Consider the following 16,869-nt stretch of genomic DNA (forward strand, 5'->3'; position numbering starts at 1 on the left):
TAGTGACCACAGGTCATTAGACCCTCAATTTTAAATTAACTGGAGGACTGTCAGGGCTGCTGGACTATTAAATCAGTAATGACTTGGGGCTAGGGGGAGATAATGTCCTGTTGAATTACTAATTCAAGCACTTGAGTGATTATTGGATTATTCTGAAAAGGAGCCTTTTTGTAAGATTAGAGCAAAGACATTAGCAATAAGAAAAGGACCTAGCACCCAAATAACATAAAGGGAAGTGAAATTTGACATTGAAAAGTTGGGGGGGGGGGAATTTAGCATGCGATCTTTTCTCTCCTTCAGGTACCATTCTTTGCATGAGTTCTTAATCTGAGATTTCTCTCTCATTTACCCCAAAACTCATTCCACTGAATCTTTCAGAATGTTAGAGCCTCAAAATTATTTTAGGGAACCTGCATGGAAACATGCTGCTATGATATAACAATGCTTTTGTATAAAGACTTTAACCTCATTTAGCTACATAATGTTGCAGTGTGCCACTACTGCATGATATAAATTTTGAAGTTATATTTTTTTTTCTTGAAAGATAAACAATTAAATGTGGCAACCATACCTGTCCATTTCATAGTCACTCAAGTGGAAATTAAATATCCCATAATCACGTTTCTAAAAAATGGGGAATAAACCCAGTGTCTAAGATGGCAATCTGGTTTTAAATTTAAGTGCACAAATTAGTCATTCTATTTTAGAGTTAATAGTTGAGCCATAGGAGCCTGAGAGAAATGAGAACTATGACTAGGAGGCTCCATAAATTTGTAGCTGCAGATAGAGGGATAGTCATGTTTTACCTGAAACTGAGCCTCATGCTAGTCTAGTAAAATGGATGTTTTGTTACAAGAGTTGAGCATCTTTCTGCATCTAGCACACCTCAAAAATAAATTCTGCAGTGGCATTAGCTGTGTTAGTCGCATTAGTGTGTTTCCATTAGATTTTTTAATGGCATTTAAACATTTCTGTATTTATAATTTTAAACCTATCATTTAGAGTAAAGATGTACAAAATACATTAATCAAAGTAGAATAATAGCAGAGGGCAAAATGAATAATAATAAAAAGGTTGACAAATTAAAAACCTGATCCAACAAATCACAAGAATATACTCTGACTTCAGTAGGACTACTCATCTGCTTACAAATGTGTGTTTAGATGCTTTGCTGGATTCATGCCTGTGAAATCTGGTAGGGCACTCTCCATTTTGACGAGTGTTTGATGTATTACCATAGCTGCATAGAGATGCCCCAGCTAGGATTGCACACCATTTAGCTCAGTGGCAGTTCAAACACTGAGGGCTTGGCTACACTTGTGAGTTAGAGCGCATTAAAGCAGCCCTGGGCGTCCACACTGGCAAGGCACATAGAGCGCACTGACTCCGTGGCTAGAGCGCTCCTGGTAATCCACCTCAGCGAGTGGAATAACATTTGATGCACCCTGGCTGGAGCGCCGCAGCGCCATTGTGGACACCCTAGCCTGTTAATGCGCTCTGACTGGCCTCCTGAAGTGTCCCACAATGCCTGTTCTAGCCACTCTGGTCATCACTTTGAACTCTTCTGCCCTGCCCTCAGGTTACCAACCGTCAGACCCGCCCTTTAAATTCTCTGGAAATTTTGAAAATCCCCTTCCTGTTTGTTCAGCCAGGTGTGGAGTGCTCTCAGTGAATCTTTCCAGGTGACCATGCCTCCACGCGCCAGGCGATTCCCAGTATGGAGCAATGGCGAGGTGCTGGACCTCATCAGTGTTTGGGGGAGAAAGCTGTCCAGCCCCAGCTGCACTCCAGCCGTAGGAATTATTATACCTTCAGGCAGATATCAAGGGATATGATGGAAAGGGGCCATGAGCGGGATGCACTGCAGTGCAGGATTAAAGTGAAGGAGCTGCAGAATGCCTACCACAAAGCCCGCGAGGCAAACAGCTGCTCCGGTGCTGCCCCCATGACCTACCATTTTTACAAAGAGCTGGACGCGATACTTGGGGGCGACCCCACCTCCACTCCAAGCACCACCATGGACACCTCAGAGTCCAGTGCAACAAGGCAGGAGGAGGAGGAGCAGCAAAGCAGGAGCCAGGGTGCTGAGGAGGAGGGAGACACCCAGGCATCCCTAGATGCATGCAGCCAGGAGCTGTTCTCAAGCCAGGAGGAAGGTAGCCAGTCGGAGCAGCCGGTGCTTGTGGAAGGACAAACACCAGAGGAGGTTCCCAGTAAGCGGCTTTTATTTTGGGAATGAAATTATTCGGTGCGGGCTCTTGGGGCAAGAAGGGTTAGGGCATGCATGCTTAGATGCAGAATAGGGTGTTGATGTGCTCTCACATATCGCAGTAATTGCTCTCGGTGATCTCTTCAAAGGTCTCATCCAGAAGTTGGGCAATGCACTTGCGCAGGTTTCTTCGCAGAAACCTGGTCCTTGTCCCAGTCAGGCTAACATGTCTGCGCCACTGTGCTGTGAGGGGCAGGGGGACCATTGCTGCACACAGGCAAGCTTCATATGGGCCAGGGCGGAAGCCACATTGTATTAGAAGACTGTCCCTTGCTTCCCAGGTCACCCTCCGCAGCGAGATATCTTCCAGGACGAACTCCTGTGGTAAATGTGGGGAGAGTGTTCAGTATAGGGGCCCCTGCAGCTGTTGGCTCTCCCCAAGGCACAGAAACCTAGAGGACAGTACGACCATGAAACAATCAGTCCCCCTTGACCCAGTGCTTACTCACCATTTTGGGGCTCCCATGGGTTATGTTCGCTCACTTGGGGACGGGCAAATTGTTATTGTGTAGACTGTGCTTGCCCTTAGGTACCGGGAAATCATAGTTCTGTCTGGTGTGAACAATGCTCCCTCTGTTAAGTGTTGCATTTTGCCCAGATGCAACCTTGAGATCTCAACCGTCCGTGTTATCACCGGCTGAAAGACTCCAACGAATTAGGAAGAAGCCACGTAAAAGCAAAGAAGACATGCTACATGAAGTCATGCAGCAGTCCCTTAACGAGAATAAAAAATTGCAGGAGTGGAGGGAAAGCGAAAGGAGGATCCGCCAGCAGAATGAGGAGCGCTGGCACAAAAGCCCAGAGCTCCGGCAGCAAAGCACAGAGCAGGGGGTGTGAAAAATCACCCCCCTGAGCACAGCAAGTCTGTGCGCTTTAAAGCGCTAGTGTAGACAGGCTCCCAGCGCTCGGAGCTAATCCCCTTGTGGAGGCGGATTACCAGGATTGCTGGGAGAGCTCTCTCCGAATGCTCACACGCGATCACACTTGCACTTCAAAGCGCTGCCGTGAGAGCGTTCCCATGGCAGCGCTTTGAAGTTTCCAGTGTAGACATACCCTGAGTCCTTTGAGTTTAACAGGATTGATTACTCATGTGTAAATGTTTGCAGGAGAAGGGCTTGAGAACAGTGATAAATGATGGAAGGGCACCCAACAGACTTCTAATTTATAGTGGTAATAAATTTTTTTAATAAAGTGCATGCCAACCTTCCCGAGCCACATATCACACCACCAATAGACCTTGAGGAAGACAGGTCTTAAAGGACTTTGTAAATGTGGTTGGACGTGGCCTGACCCAAAGCCCACTGAAATAACTGGGAGTCTTTCCCTTGACTTCAGCATGCTTTGAAGCAGACTCTGGGAGGCCACTCTGGACGTGAGGGCATCACCCCATTAGGGGGCAGAGGACAAACTTTCCATCACCCATGAGTAAGGATAAGATTATACCATGGAGGTCACAGAATCCATGACTTCCAGAGACCTCTGTGACATTTTCTGCTTCAGTCCCAGGGTGGCATGGCTGGAGCTCCCAGCTGCTGCAGGCGGTGGTGAGTGCTGGACCCCCGCCCCCATTTTGTCAGTTATTTTTAGTAAAAGTCAGGGACAGGTCATGGGTGTCCCTGAATTCTTGTTTTATTGCCCATGACCTGTCCTACCCTTGACTTTTAGTAAAAAGTTACTGCCCAAGTTTTCTCAGCAACCACCGGGCCAGACAGCTGTGGTGGGTTTTTAAGAAAAGCAGATTCTCCCCTGATCCCGGGACTCCAGGAGACAAGGTTTTAAAATGGGAAGAGCTGTCAGCACTGCTGTAGGCTCCCCTTGATCAGGCTGGTTTCCCAGGCCCCTCAGGCCTCAACCCCCAATCCAAGGCTGGGCTAATACGGCCCAGCCCTGACCACTCCCACTCACCTCAGGGCTCAGCCGGCCTGAGGGGGCGGGTTCCTGGCACAGTCGCTCATTTTAGACACAAATTTACCTCATATTCCCCTCCCCCCGCGGCGACCACCCCAGCCCCCTGAGTGTCCCCGCGAGAGCTGTGGGGCGGTGCTGATACTCTACCCCCCAGGTCCTGCAGGCAGGGGCGGCAAGTTATATGGGCTCATGGTGCCCGGGCTCCACCAATATTCAGGGCCCGGCTCCACCAGTGTTTGGGGCCAGGTCTCTCCTCCGGCCCCGCCTGCTGCTGCCACGCACCTCCCCCGAGTGTTCCCCGGCCCCCACTTGCTGCCCCCGCTCACTACTCCAGAGCCTGCAGCTCACGCTGACTCTGCTCTGCTGGCTTCCGGCATCAACTGCTGCTGCAGGGATCTAGTGCCCCCGTTCACTGGGGCCAGGGCAGGCTGCCGTTCTGCCCTAGCCCTGAGCCTCTCCAATGCCCCAAACCCCTCATCCCCAGCCCCAGACTGAGCCCTCACATCCCCCCGCACCCAAACCCTCTGCCCCAGCCCTGAGCCCCTCCCACACCCCAAACCCCTCATCCTCAGCCCCACAGCCCTCACCCCTGCACCCCCTCCTATCCCTAAACTCCATCCCAGAGCCTGCACCCCTCACCCCCACCCCTTGCCCCAGCCCAGAGCCTGCACCCAAACTCCCGCCCAGAGCCTGCACCCCTCACCCCTTCCTGCACCCCTCACCCCTTGCCCCAGCCCAGAGCTTGCACCCAGCACCCAAACTCCATCCCAGAGCCTGCACCCCAGACCCCCTCCCCCACCCAAACTCCCTCCCAGAGCCTGCACCCAGCACCCAAACTCCATCCCAGAGCCTGCACCCTGGACCCCTCCTGCACCCTAATCCCCAGCCCAGGTCCTGCACCCCAGACCCCCTTCCCCCACCCAAACTCCATCCCAGAGCCTTAGGCAGGTGGGGAGGCGGAGTTTGGGGGAAGGGCAGATGGGTTCTAGGCACCACCAAAATTTCTACAAATCTGCCACCCCTACCTGCCGACTGAGGCGTGGGGGGGGGCACCACACCCCGCAGGGATGGGGGGGGGGTGTCTCGCGCGCCCCTCCGCGTGGAGGCTCGTGAGCGCCTACATACGTGACAGCGAGGCAACGACCCCAGCTCCCCGCCTCGAGCACCCACCGCCACGCGCAGCTCAGCTCAGCTCAGCTCTCCCTCCTCCTCCCCCCCCACTTCCGGCCCCGGGCGGCGCAATGCGGAAGAGATGGTCGGGCCAGAGCGGAAGTGAGGCAGCCGCTGTCGCCGGCAGCCGCAGCAGGAGGCGCCCCTGGAGGTGGCGGCGAAGCCGGTGAGGGGCTGTGGCCTGCGGGGGACGGGGACGCTGTCGCCCGGGGCAGGGGCAGGGGCGAGGCTGCGCGGCTCAGCCCCGGGTGCGACCGGCGCGGGGCTGAGGGAAGTGGCGCCGCAGCAGCTGCACAAGATGGAGGATCCTTGAGCATCAGCGACACCCGCTCGGCCTGTCTGTCTGTCCGTCCGTCCGGCGGGGGAGGTGTTTGGGTCTGTCCGGGTCCGTCCGTCCCCGGGGGAGGGGCAGGGCCGCTTGTCTCCCAGCTCTCGGGTTTGCCTGTCCCTGCCTTGGGGGCTCTGCTTCCCTCCCCCGCGTGAGCTGTTCACCGCGCACGGCCCCCGGGCATTATCCCAGGGAGCCCCGAGGGGGCCGGCCCGGGGTGAGCTCGCCCGTGTCTCGTCCCTTCCCCTCCCCGCCGCTCCGGCCCTGCCGCTCTCCCTCCGCGGCCCTGGGAGGGGAATAATCCGAGCTTGGGCTGCCGCTGCTGCCCGGCGTCCCATCCGAGCATGGCAGCGTGCTCTGTGCCCGCTGGCCCCCTGTGAGGAGACAGGTAAATATCGGGCCCTTTCGAGAGAAGGGAATTGAGAAATGGAGAGGCCCAGGCGGTACTGCTAGGATAAAAGGTAACCCAGATGGTTTTAAAAGGCCTTATCCTTGTTACTAACAAGACCTTAGATTGCTAAAATAGAGTGCTCTTTATTTTATTTGCTTTTCCCCTTTTGTACTTTTCCCCCTTTCCTTTTTGTTTTGTGTGATTAAAATTAGGCTAATGACTCTGAGTTCACTTTTATTTATAGTCTCATCTTCTGGTTTCTAGTCAATTTCACTGGCCCAGTGTCATAATGATTGAGTCATAGTAAATACTGTAGGGGAAGGTTTAAATCCAAACAAGCAACAACAAAAACCTGCATCCATTAAAACGACAGTAGTACCAAAAACATGTCTGTCATCACTAAGTTTTGTAAAAATAAACAGCTTTTGGCCTTAAACTACTGGCAGAGTCCCTTTGGTCAGAGTCACTAATAGAGCTAAAAATTGAACCTGTCTGGGCTCCTAGTCACCCACTTTCATCATTAGGTAGTTGTCACTCTTTTTGTTCAGTGTGGTATGTTTGTCAATGACTCCCTCTTATCCAAGAAATCATAGTCTGTTAAATAAATGTTTGTGAAATGGTTTTTGTTAACCTGGTGAAATCTGCAAATGAGCTCTTTTAAAAGTTGCTTATTTAGGTGCTTGTGTTCTAAAAGCCAACTCATTGTAATGCTTGTCTATAAATTATCCCTTGAATACATTTTTCTGAGCAAACTGAGCTTTAGCCGAAATCATTCAGTCCTTGTGTGGGTTCTGTCTGTCTTCCTCATGACATGACATGTCTTCACCCTTCTTCTCCACACCACCCCCAATTAGATACTCTCTTAAAATACCTGAGTGAGGCTAAGAACTGGGACTGCTTTGCAGTGAGAACACTGAAGGTACAGGAAGCTTTCACTAAGATGGTCTTGTATTGGACAGGGCTGCCTCTGATAAAGGAAAAATGGCTTTCAGCAAAGGATATCGTGTCTATCACAAACTGGATCCACCTCCATTCAGTGTGATAGTGGAAACCAGAAATAAGGAAGAGTGCCTCATGTTTGAGTCTGGAGCTGTGGCTGTCCTCTGTAAGTCAATATGTTTTATTAAGTACAATGTGAAAAGTTGACTGACATGAAAATGCATTCTATCAAGTATATTTTTATTTTTACTTAACTCACAGAAGATGACTTGTTACATCACATAGTCTGTTCTTTTCCCAGTGTTAGATGATTCTCTTTTATACAGTAACTAGTGTTCAGTCTACTTTAAAATGAGTAAAATGGCAAGGTTTTTCTACCTGCTTAAGAGAGAATTCTACAGTTTAAATGACTTTACTGTCAGTTTGTGTTGCCTGACATTTATCCTACATTTTTCCTGTATTAATTTAATCCCATTACTCCTAGTTATATTTTGTTCATCATAATACAAATTCCTCTTCCTCTGAGAGTACGACATGCTGTTATTTTTCCAACTAATCAGCTGTATTTCCTCACAAAAATTCCATATTTCTCATTTCTATTTACTTTCTAAATTTATTTGTTCTCTCTGATCTCTGATGGTTTTCATTTCTTCATCTTCAGTTTTGTTTGTATTATTGCTTTGTCTTGTTACATTCTATAATAATATATTGTCCATTTCCATTTCTGAGCCCTGTTAAGAAATCACAAACTTGCATATATGCAGTACATCTTAGATTACTAGTAAGTAAAATTTTTTTGAAGAAAGCTATTTTTACAAAGCAGTTGCTTTTATAAATATTCAGTGAAGACCATATAAAATGATCAGTGTAATTTTCACATGAAAATATTCGCTGATTAAATGATTCAAAAACAATCTCTTATGAGTGTTTGGCATCTGCAGAATGACTTTCAGTAGATGCAGTTGTAGGTCTATAAACCATTTCAAGGCCTCTTTTGTGGTATGGTGAGTATCATCCATTTCACTTTTGAATCCATGTTTGGGGCACTGAATTATGATGTGTGTGATGCTTTGGATGTTCTCATGTTGGATGTTGCATGAAAGTGAGTCTTTGATTTTACACTTGTGCATCAAGTAGTTGTGTCTTCCATGGTTTGTTCAGATGCAGCTCGATGTGGTCCAAAGTCTGCATGGCAGGTTGAAACCGGGAGGGCGGCTTGTTGGGTCATTAATAATAAGCTTGGTTGGAATGGTAGATGGGGTCCAGATGCTTTGTCGTTCCCAGGCCGGATCCATAGACATGAGGTGGTCATGAGTTTTCATGATTTCAGGCATTGTTGGGGCATGTTATCCATAATCTGCCAGATGGGAACGTCTGGGTAGTTTTTGGTGCATTTAAGTTCTTGTGCTGTGGCTATATCTCAATGGATAACTCAATGGATGTTTGCTAAATACAAAGCCATGGTAGAGGTGTTGATTTTGGAGTTCCCGTGATGATTCACATGGTCTGATTCAGCTGCCTGTCCACAAGTTGGGTATGGAAGCTTCTCGTCCACACTGGTGCACAGTATTCTGCAACTGAGTATGCCAGGGCCCAGGCCAATGTTTGTTGCACTGGGGCAGCTGATCCCCAGCTTGTTCTCACTAACTTCTGAATAATGTTGATGTGAGTCTTTGCTTTAGTTTAGAGGCTACTTTTTAAAGATAGTCATGAAAGGTGAGTGTGTGGTCAAGAATGACACTGAGATATGTTTGCTTTGGGTCATAATACACAGTTTCACAACAAAACTCAACAGTTAGTGTTTTGTACGATTCTGTTGTCAAGATGGAAAGTAGAGACTACCTATTTGCTCCGATTTGGTCTCAGCTGCCACTTGCCTCCATGATCTTAAGGTTAGATGTCAAATTCTTTAAAGCTATGGGCCTGAATTGTGAATGCCAAATCATCAGAATACACAAACGTCTGCGCTATCATTTCAGGCGTATAACTCATGTATATATTGAAGAGTGTTGGAGCAAGTACAGAGCCTTGTGGTAACCCATTATTCAAAGTGAGCAGCTTGCTGGCTTGATGTCTGAGGTATTCAGCAGCCTGAAAATCCGCGCACAGAGGATCTCTTTGGTCAGCTTCAGTAGCAGACAACCCTTCCAGACTGTCATATGCTGCTGACAGATTGATGAAAGCAGTACTGGTCTTGAATTTTCATTGGAATATAGCTTTGATTTTGTAGTGAGGGCCAGGACCTGGTCACAGCAACTTCTGTGTGGTCCAGCTTGCTGCTTGGGTTGGTTTGTGTCCACAGTGGGCCCAATTTGGTTTAGAATCATATGCTCCATCACCACGTAGGTGGTCCTTGAGGGAGATTAGCCTGTAACTAGAAAGGTGATCTGCAGGTCTTCCAGGCTTTAGGAGTTCAATAACCTTGGCTTTTCTCCACACACTGGGGAATTCACTGGTCTTCAGGATGTTGGTGAACAGTTGTATCAACTATTTCCGTGCCAGTGGACTCAGGATGGATACCGTCTTTTCCTGTTGCTTTTCCCAATTTCTTGGCTGTATCGATCTCCTTACTTGTGAATGGTCCAGACCATTGGAATGCTGGAGGGCATGTGGATGTCACCTGCCAAAGTCAATGCTGGACTTGTCTGCGATACTGTTTGTTCACTGGGTGTTTTGATGTCCACAAAAGTTGAGCAGTGAGGGCACTGGTTTTTCATCTGCAGCCTAGTGGCATGTGGGGATTTGCAGCCCCCAGGTGTCTCAGCAAGTTCTAGGCATGTCTGCTCGAGTGTGTGAAGTTTATACCTATGCATTCAAGCCATTGTTTCTGCCTTGCTGGATCCAGTGATGCCAGGAGGACTTTTCCAATTTCTAGGTCTCTACAATCATCATATTTGTGGTGGAGCTTGTGATGCTGTGTACCTCAGGGGAACACCCTGTACCCCCATGTTCATCCCTATAATATGGTTGTGTGGTATCCAATGCAGTTTGTCATGTTGGGTGTCTTCGGAAGGCTCATGATGCACTGAGCATTGTTGTTACAGTAATGTTATAGGTTGTAATTTTATGTATATAGTTCTGAGACTGAAAATGTGTCCTCATAGCTTAAAACAAGCCCAGGCAAAAACTCTCCAGGGGCATTTCACGCCTCATCAGGGCATGTATGGGACAAACCCAGCCCAGCCTCACAGGAACAAAGGACACTGGCCTAGGCAGCAACAAAGGATCTGTTGGACTCTCGAGTGAGTTGCCCCCCGCCCCCCACTTCCCTTGGTCAATTTGGGACTACGATGAGGTAATGCTCACCTGAGTCTGAGCGGGGGGGGGGGCACAAAGCCAAGAGGGAAGAAAGGACATGATAAAAGGGAGAGAGGTTTGCCATGCTCTCTCTCTCTCTTTCTCTCCCACCTCCATCTACAAACACCACCACCAAGCGACTGAAGCACTGATCAAAGGGGAGAGCCTGGCTGAAGAGCAACGAGCCAGCCTGTGGTGAGAAGCATCTAAGTTTGTAAGGGTTAAGATCAACTTGAAATAAAAGCAAATGCATTCTATTTGACCAAATCTGACTTGTTGTACTTTGACTTATAATCACTTAAAATCTGTCTTTGTAGTTAATAAATTTGTTTTTTTATTCTACCTGAAGCAGTGCATTTGGTTTCAAGCATGTCAGAGATTCCCCTTGGGATAAAAAGCCTGGTGCATATCAATTTCTTTGTTAAATTGACGAACTCATATAAGCTTGCAGCGTCCAGCGGGCATAACTGGACAGTACAAGATGGAGGTTCCTAGGATTGTGTCTGGGACTGGAACTATTGGCTAGTGTCATTCGGTTGCACAATCCAAGCAGCGGCTGGCCAAAAACGCACATTCGCGTAGCTGGGAGCAGTTTACATGCTAGAGGCTGTGTGTGAACAGCCCGGGAGTGGGGGTTCTCACAGCAGAGCAAGGTAAGGCTGGCTCCCAGAGTCGAGGATTGGAGTGACCTAGCAGATCACTGGTCCAGATAACACCAGGAGAACGTCACAGAGCTCTTGGCTCTCTGCAGTCCAGCATGGAGTGTACGATGATTTGAGTCCCTGGGGGATGTTCTTCTTTGCGGTGGAGATTAAGAGTGCAGTAAAACGGTCAAAAGTCTTCAGCGTTGGGAACTGTGGGAGATTGTGTTGTCCAAGGTCATAGTAAGAGCGGCCCAGTCTGCTGCTTTGACGTTCAGGCACAGTGCTGGTTTTGAGTAGAGAACATGCCAATATGGTTCAGTATTGGTCAGGGCTGGCTGTTCTGGAATTCACTGAAGATCATCTGTGATGCAGGTATCGGTGTGCCTGTATCATCTTTAGAGATGAATGACAGGTCAGGGCAATATCGTCTACCCCAGGGATCTCAAACTCAAATGACCATGAGGACCACTTGAGGACTAGTACGTTGGCCCGAGGGCCGCATCACTGACCCCACCCCCACCCCCGCTGCCCGGCCCCGCCCCCACTCCACCCCTTCCATGAGGCCTCACCTCTTCCCACCCCTTCCCTGCCCCCATTCCAACCCCTTCCCCGAAATCAATGTTTTGTTGCATGGCTGGAGTCTGCCCGGGAGCTGCACCTCTGGGCGTGAAACTGACACCGCAAGGAACTGAGTTCTCAGAAGCTGCCCTTAAATCCCAGATGCTGGCCCTTCTCCCCAAACGCTTGCACTCCCTCATGGCCCTAGTCCCCTGAAACCCTCTCCCAGCACCTGTTGGTCTCTTACCTCCAGTGGCTGCATGTAGCTCAGTCATGCAGCCTGCCCTGCCCACCTGCCACCGCGGTCCTAGTGCTGGAGAGAGCCTGGATTCCGTGTTGTTGTTTTGATTCTGTGATTCCATCCGTGTTCACGTGAATGAGGATTTTATAGAGCCCCACCATGGTAGAAAGTCCTCCTTTGCTCATTGCGGGCAACTGAAGAGTGGAGACAGCTTTCCACTCACTCACCTTGTTGATTCACTAGAGAGGTGCAGGGAGGGAAGTCATCTTCCTGATCAGATTGCTGCTCTCACTATAATGCAAAAATATTTCATGAGAACTTTTATTTTAAAAAATTGAAATGTATAAGTGCTTTTGTTTACTAAATGGGATATAATTATATGGCAGCCTCCAACTAAACTCTGAACACAGGAGCTGTAGATATGCTGATGTTTACTGCTAAAGCTCTGAGAGCAGTGGTTTTCAACCTGTGGTTCACAGACCTCTGGGGGTCTGCAGACTATGCCTCAGATTTCCAAAAGGTCCACGTCTCCATTTGAAATTTTTTAAGGGTTCCCAAATAAAAAAAAGGTTGAAAACACTGTCATAGAGCAGCAGTTCTCAACCAGGGGTCCACAGCTGGAGTCCTGGCGCTCCCCCCGCTGGGCCCTGGAGTTTTTATAGTATGCTGGAGGTGAGGCCTCCAAAATAAAAATGTTGAGAACCTCTGGTTTTGGGAACCTTAGAGAGAGCATGTTTGTGGGCTTCCTGCAGAGCAATACAAGAGAGTGTGATAGCTTCATGGTAATGAATGATTAGAACAGGGGTTCTCAAACTGGGGGCCGGGACCCCTCAGGGGGTCGCGAGGTTATTACATGGGGAGTCGCGAGCTGTCAGCCTCCACCCCAAACCCCGCTTTGCCTCCAGCATTTATAATGGTGTTAAATATACAAAAAAGTGTTTTTAATCTATAAGGGGGGTTACACTCAGAGGCTTGCGATGTGAAAGGGGTCCAACTGAAAAGCCTCTGAGTCTTTTAAACCCTTTCAGGTGGCATTTTAAAGGTAAATTGGATGGAGAAGGTTAATACTTTTATCCCTTCCTTTCTAACTGGGAGGGTGATGGGCTTCTGCTAAGATGGCATTTAAAGGGGTCCAGTAGGTTTGCATACCTTTCTTCTGGTCCAAGTTCAAATCCTATTTCAAAACCTGTGTGTTCTGGAAGGTGCAGTGTACTGTGAGGCTGGCAGTCCTGGAGCTTGTAAATTTCTTCTAATGCTCAGTACATTTCATTTGAATGTGTAGTGCAGAGGTCGGCAAACTTTCAGAAGTGGGGTGCTGAGTCTTCATTTATTCACTCTAATTTAAGGTTTCGCATGCCAGTAATACATTTTAACGTTTTTAGGTCTCTTTCTATCAGTCTTTAATCTATAACTAAACTATTGTTGTATGTAAAGTAAATAAGGGTTTTAAAATGTTTAAGAAGCTTCATTTAAAATTAAATTAAAATGCAGAGCCCCCCGGACTGGTGGCCCGGACCTGGGCAGTGTGAGTGCCACTGAAAATCAGCTCACGTGCCACCTTTGGCACGCGTGCCATAGGTATGCTACACCAGGGGTAGGCAATCATTGACACTACACATGCCCAAGAGTTATGGTTATTAATGGAGTTGTGGAGAACATAAAACTGCATTTCCTATTGCTGTGCATTTTAAATCCAAACCACAACCATGTATTCATGTTTAATGTATCATAATTTGGGATTATGAGGGAAAAATCCTTTTCTACAGTTTATTCTGCAGTGCTGCCTGCTATGAATTCTACAAAAAGTTACTTTGTCAGTAGCACCCAGCAAAAGTATAGTGTGTGCTTTCTGTAGTTTGAGCTGATGCTGTACTGGATTTAAATGGGAATGTGCTTTTGATTTGGCTACGCCTGCTAGTTGTTTCAGCTACACTTTCCAGTTGTTTAGGCAGCTTTTCTGTAGACACTCTGTTTCCCTTGCTTGTATGGTGTGTGGACCATCTGGAGGCTTCTGGATTGTAATGGAGAGCTTTTGCTTATTTCCTTCCTTGTGACTGGAGATTTGGAGCAGTAGTGCATTCCATAACTTCCCCCAAACATAAAGAGCGCACAATTGCTGCTATTTCTGAAAAATTAAAAAAATATACATTTTGAGGAACTGCTGACTTGTGGATAAGAAGAAGCCTTCAAAAGAGAGAGAGAAAAAAATGAAGGTTGAGGTCTGGAATTGGATTCTAGTTCTCTTCTGTTTTCAGCTCAAGGCTCACCTCCAAAGCTTCAAAAGATTTTGATCCAGCAACTTCAGTGAACATCTCTATTCATGACTAGTCATGACAGCTACACTTTCCTTGGACAGAGCTGCTTGCAAAGCCCACGACAAAGAGCTTGAAAGATAAAACATTCTTAGTTAAGAGGATTCACCTGTAGAATAATTTTCTGGAAGATATCTGTCTAATTGATACTCTTCACAATATGCTGCAAGATGGTTCTTTTTGACAAAGCATTTGCACCATAACCACCGTAATAATTATAGATGACTTCTAGAAATTTTATTTTCCCAATAGATGTTCTGTTAATCAGGAAGGGAAGAAGAGTAGAAAACTCCAGTAGGTCTGCTAAGTAACTAATCATGCAGTTTTATTTTTGGAGGGAAGGGCTCAGATCTGTGTTGTACACTGTACAAAACAAGAAGAAGAAAGATGGGGTTAGTTCTTAAATTGAGACATAGTTTCAAATTCTTAGGAATCAAACAAGACTATTTAACATTAGGTCACTTGTTCTGATTAAATAATGAAACAGTGATAACTTATAGATTTTGAATCTGAAGTTATTTTCTTTATCTGGCAGCTTCATGAATCCAGATTCATTTCGTATCTACAGTTTAGAGGGATTAAATTATAGATGCAGCCAAGAGGAAGAGAAATACTTTGCATTAATGGATTTTCCCCCTCGGACTTAAATGTAACTATTCAGAACGAAGAAAAATGTTTCTTTGAGGGATGAATTAAATAAGTAATACAGGTGATGAGTCTATGCACTGTGAAGTTATGGATGACATAAATATATTTTTTCATGTGATTTTGATAGCTCATTTTAAAGAACTCCTAAATCAGTTAGTTCAGGGGTGGCCAACCTGTGGCTCCAGAGCCACATGCGGCTCTTCAGAGGTTAATATGTGGCTCCTTACCTAGGCACTGATTCTGGGGCTGGAGCTATAGATGCAAACTTTCCAGTGTGCTGGGGGATGCTCGCTGCTCAGGCCCCTGCCCCTTCCCCTGAGCCCTGCATGCCCTCGCTTCTCCCCTCTTTCCCCCACATAGCCTCCTGCGCATGTGAAACAGCTGATTGATTTTGGGGGGGCAGGGGGAGTAGGCGCTGATTGGTGGGGGCTGCCGGTAGGCAGGAGGCGCTGCGGGCTGGGGAGCGGATGGGGGGCTGCTGACCTATTACTGTGGCTCTTTGGCAATGTACATTGGTAAATTCTGGCTCCTTCTCAGGCTCAGGTTGGCCACCACTGAGTTAATTAATGGATTCTGATGTTGGTCTGCTTGAGATTGGTGCTTAAAGTTAGAATCTCTTGCTCATTTTATATAAATTTAATTCAAAATTTGGGAATATTTGCTTGAGTAAGATCCTTTGGTCCATTTCGTCTTTGCTCTTGTTTTTCCTGGTGTTTTTGTCTAATGAAAAGAGCTTAAAACAAAAACAAATCAGTAGTAAGTGTGGAACTGTATGTAGCTTTCTCAACTGTGTTTTTTTTAATTGAATAAAATGCTAATATGTGGTAGTAATTACTCTTCCTGTCTCTTTCCAGTTATTTGTCTTAAGCTATTCCTTACATACATTATGGTAATTCTAAGAAAAAAATTGTAAATATCTGATTGTATCTTATGCACAATCTATCGTATCACCTTTAAAACTTTTTTGTGAATGCTTTTCTCTTCTTCACTGTACGATGTCTCTGCACCATTGTTTTCTCTAACTTTATACCATATACAGAGTTTGCTTTTTTACTTGTACAAAGCATTTTAAGTACAGGCTGTATGAAAGATACTAAAATCCAGAGGGATGAAAATTATATTAAGAGTTAAGGTTGCATGGCTAAACTCCCCAGTCAGAAAATGACAGTTAAGGTTGTATACTGAACTTCAATCTTTCCCCTTGTGTGGATTCATTATGGTTAGGTTTGGAAGAATTCAATTTTTATTTTTTTTAATAATTTTGATGGATATCAATATTTGTTTTTAAGCATTTTTTTCAATTTTAAATTTTCATAGGTGTGCAAAACTATGGGGGGGTCAGAATATTTAATGATCGTAGATGTTAAAGTTAAAACTTTATAGCTGTTGAATTATGTCAGAATATACAAAATAAACAACATGAAATCAAACTCTGAATTCTCAAACAGCATTTTTCTTACTTTACCTATCTGTAAATTTTGATGGTCATTGGTGGGAATTTTTTTTCTGTTGGTTTGTATGTGTACCATGAAACTGACATTTACCAATTAAAATCTAATCCCTTCCAAGCCTGATTGTGGTGCAGTATTACATGATCCTATGTTAGGTTTGAAATAACACAATATAAAAGTTTGTTTATAATTCCTTAGATACAAAATGTGCAGCGTCTCTTAATATTTTCTTATGGTTTTCTACTTAGATTATATTTGTCATAATGTTTCCGCGTATTTGTATTATCTTAAACGTTTTATATAAATTCCTTTTTATTTAAGGTATGTGTTCTAACTTTATAAGAATCCATGTGATATACACTTTTCAACCAGCCATTCAAATTTGCTTAGGTACAATGCAGAGGATAAGGCATTTAACAATAAAAGTAATTTTGGTGGCCTGTATGTTTCATCATCTAATCTGACAACTAGACCAAGAAATCAAAATTGCTGAAGAGATGGTTTTTGTTGATTGTGATAATATAAAGTAAAAACCATGTGGTTGATCTGCATATTCACTTGTCTGATTGTGGTTTTGTTTCCACTGTAGTGCACAGTAGTTGAAATAATTTAAATTTTCCAGATTAATGAACTGTAAACTTGAAGTGGTATTATTCAAACAGGTATCTTTTTATGCACTTGTCTCTGATGTATCTTTATTCAGAACTCAGTGT

General features: G+C 45.9%; 1 protein-coding gene across 9 annotated transcripts in view; it reads left to right on the forward strand.

The window, feature by feature from the left end:
• Positions 1-5,408: 5,408 nt before the first annotated feature.
• SYNJ1 (synaptojanin 1) overlaps positions 5,409-16,869 on the forward strand; it is a 117,219-nt gene continuing 105,758 nt past the window's right edge. For all 9 annotated transcript variants that reach the window (XM_074970678.1, XM_074970685.1, XM_074970690.1 and 6 more), the window contains exons 1-2: positions 5,409-5,513; positions 7,026-7,171. In XM_074970678.1, the coding sequence (XP_074826779.1) occupies positions 5,419-5,513; positions 7,026-7,171 (241 nt within the window). In that variant the 5' untranslated portion in view covers positions 5,409-5,418. The remainder of the gene's footprint in view (positions 5,514-7,025; positions 7,172-16,869) is intronic.

The sequence above is a fragment of the Natator depressus genome, chromosome 1 (genome assembly GCF_965152275.1).
Source record: "Natator depressus isolate rNatDep1 chromosome 1, rNatDep2.hap1, whole genome shotgun sequence".
Taxonomy (NCBI): Eukaryota; Metazoa; Chordata; order Testudines; family Cheloniidae; genus Natator; species Natator depressus.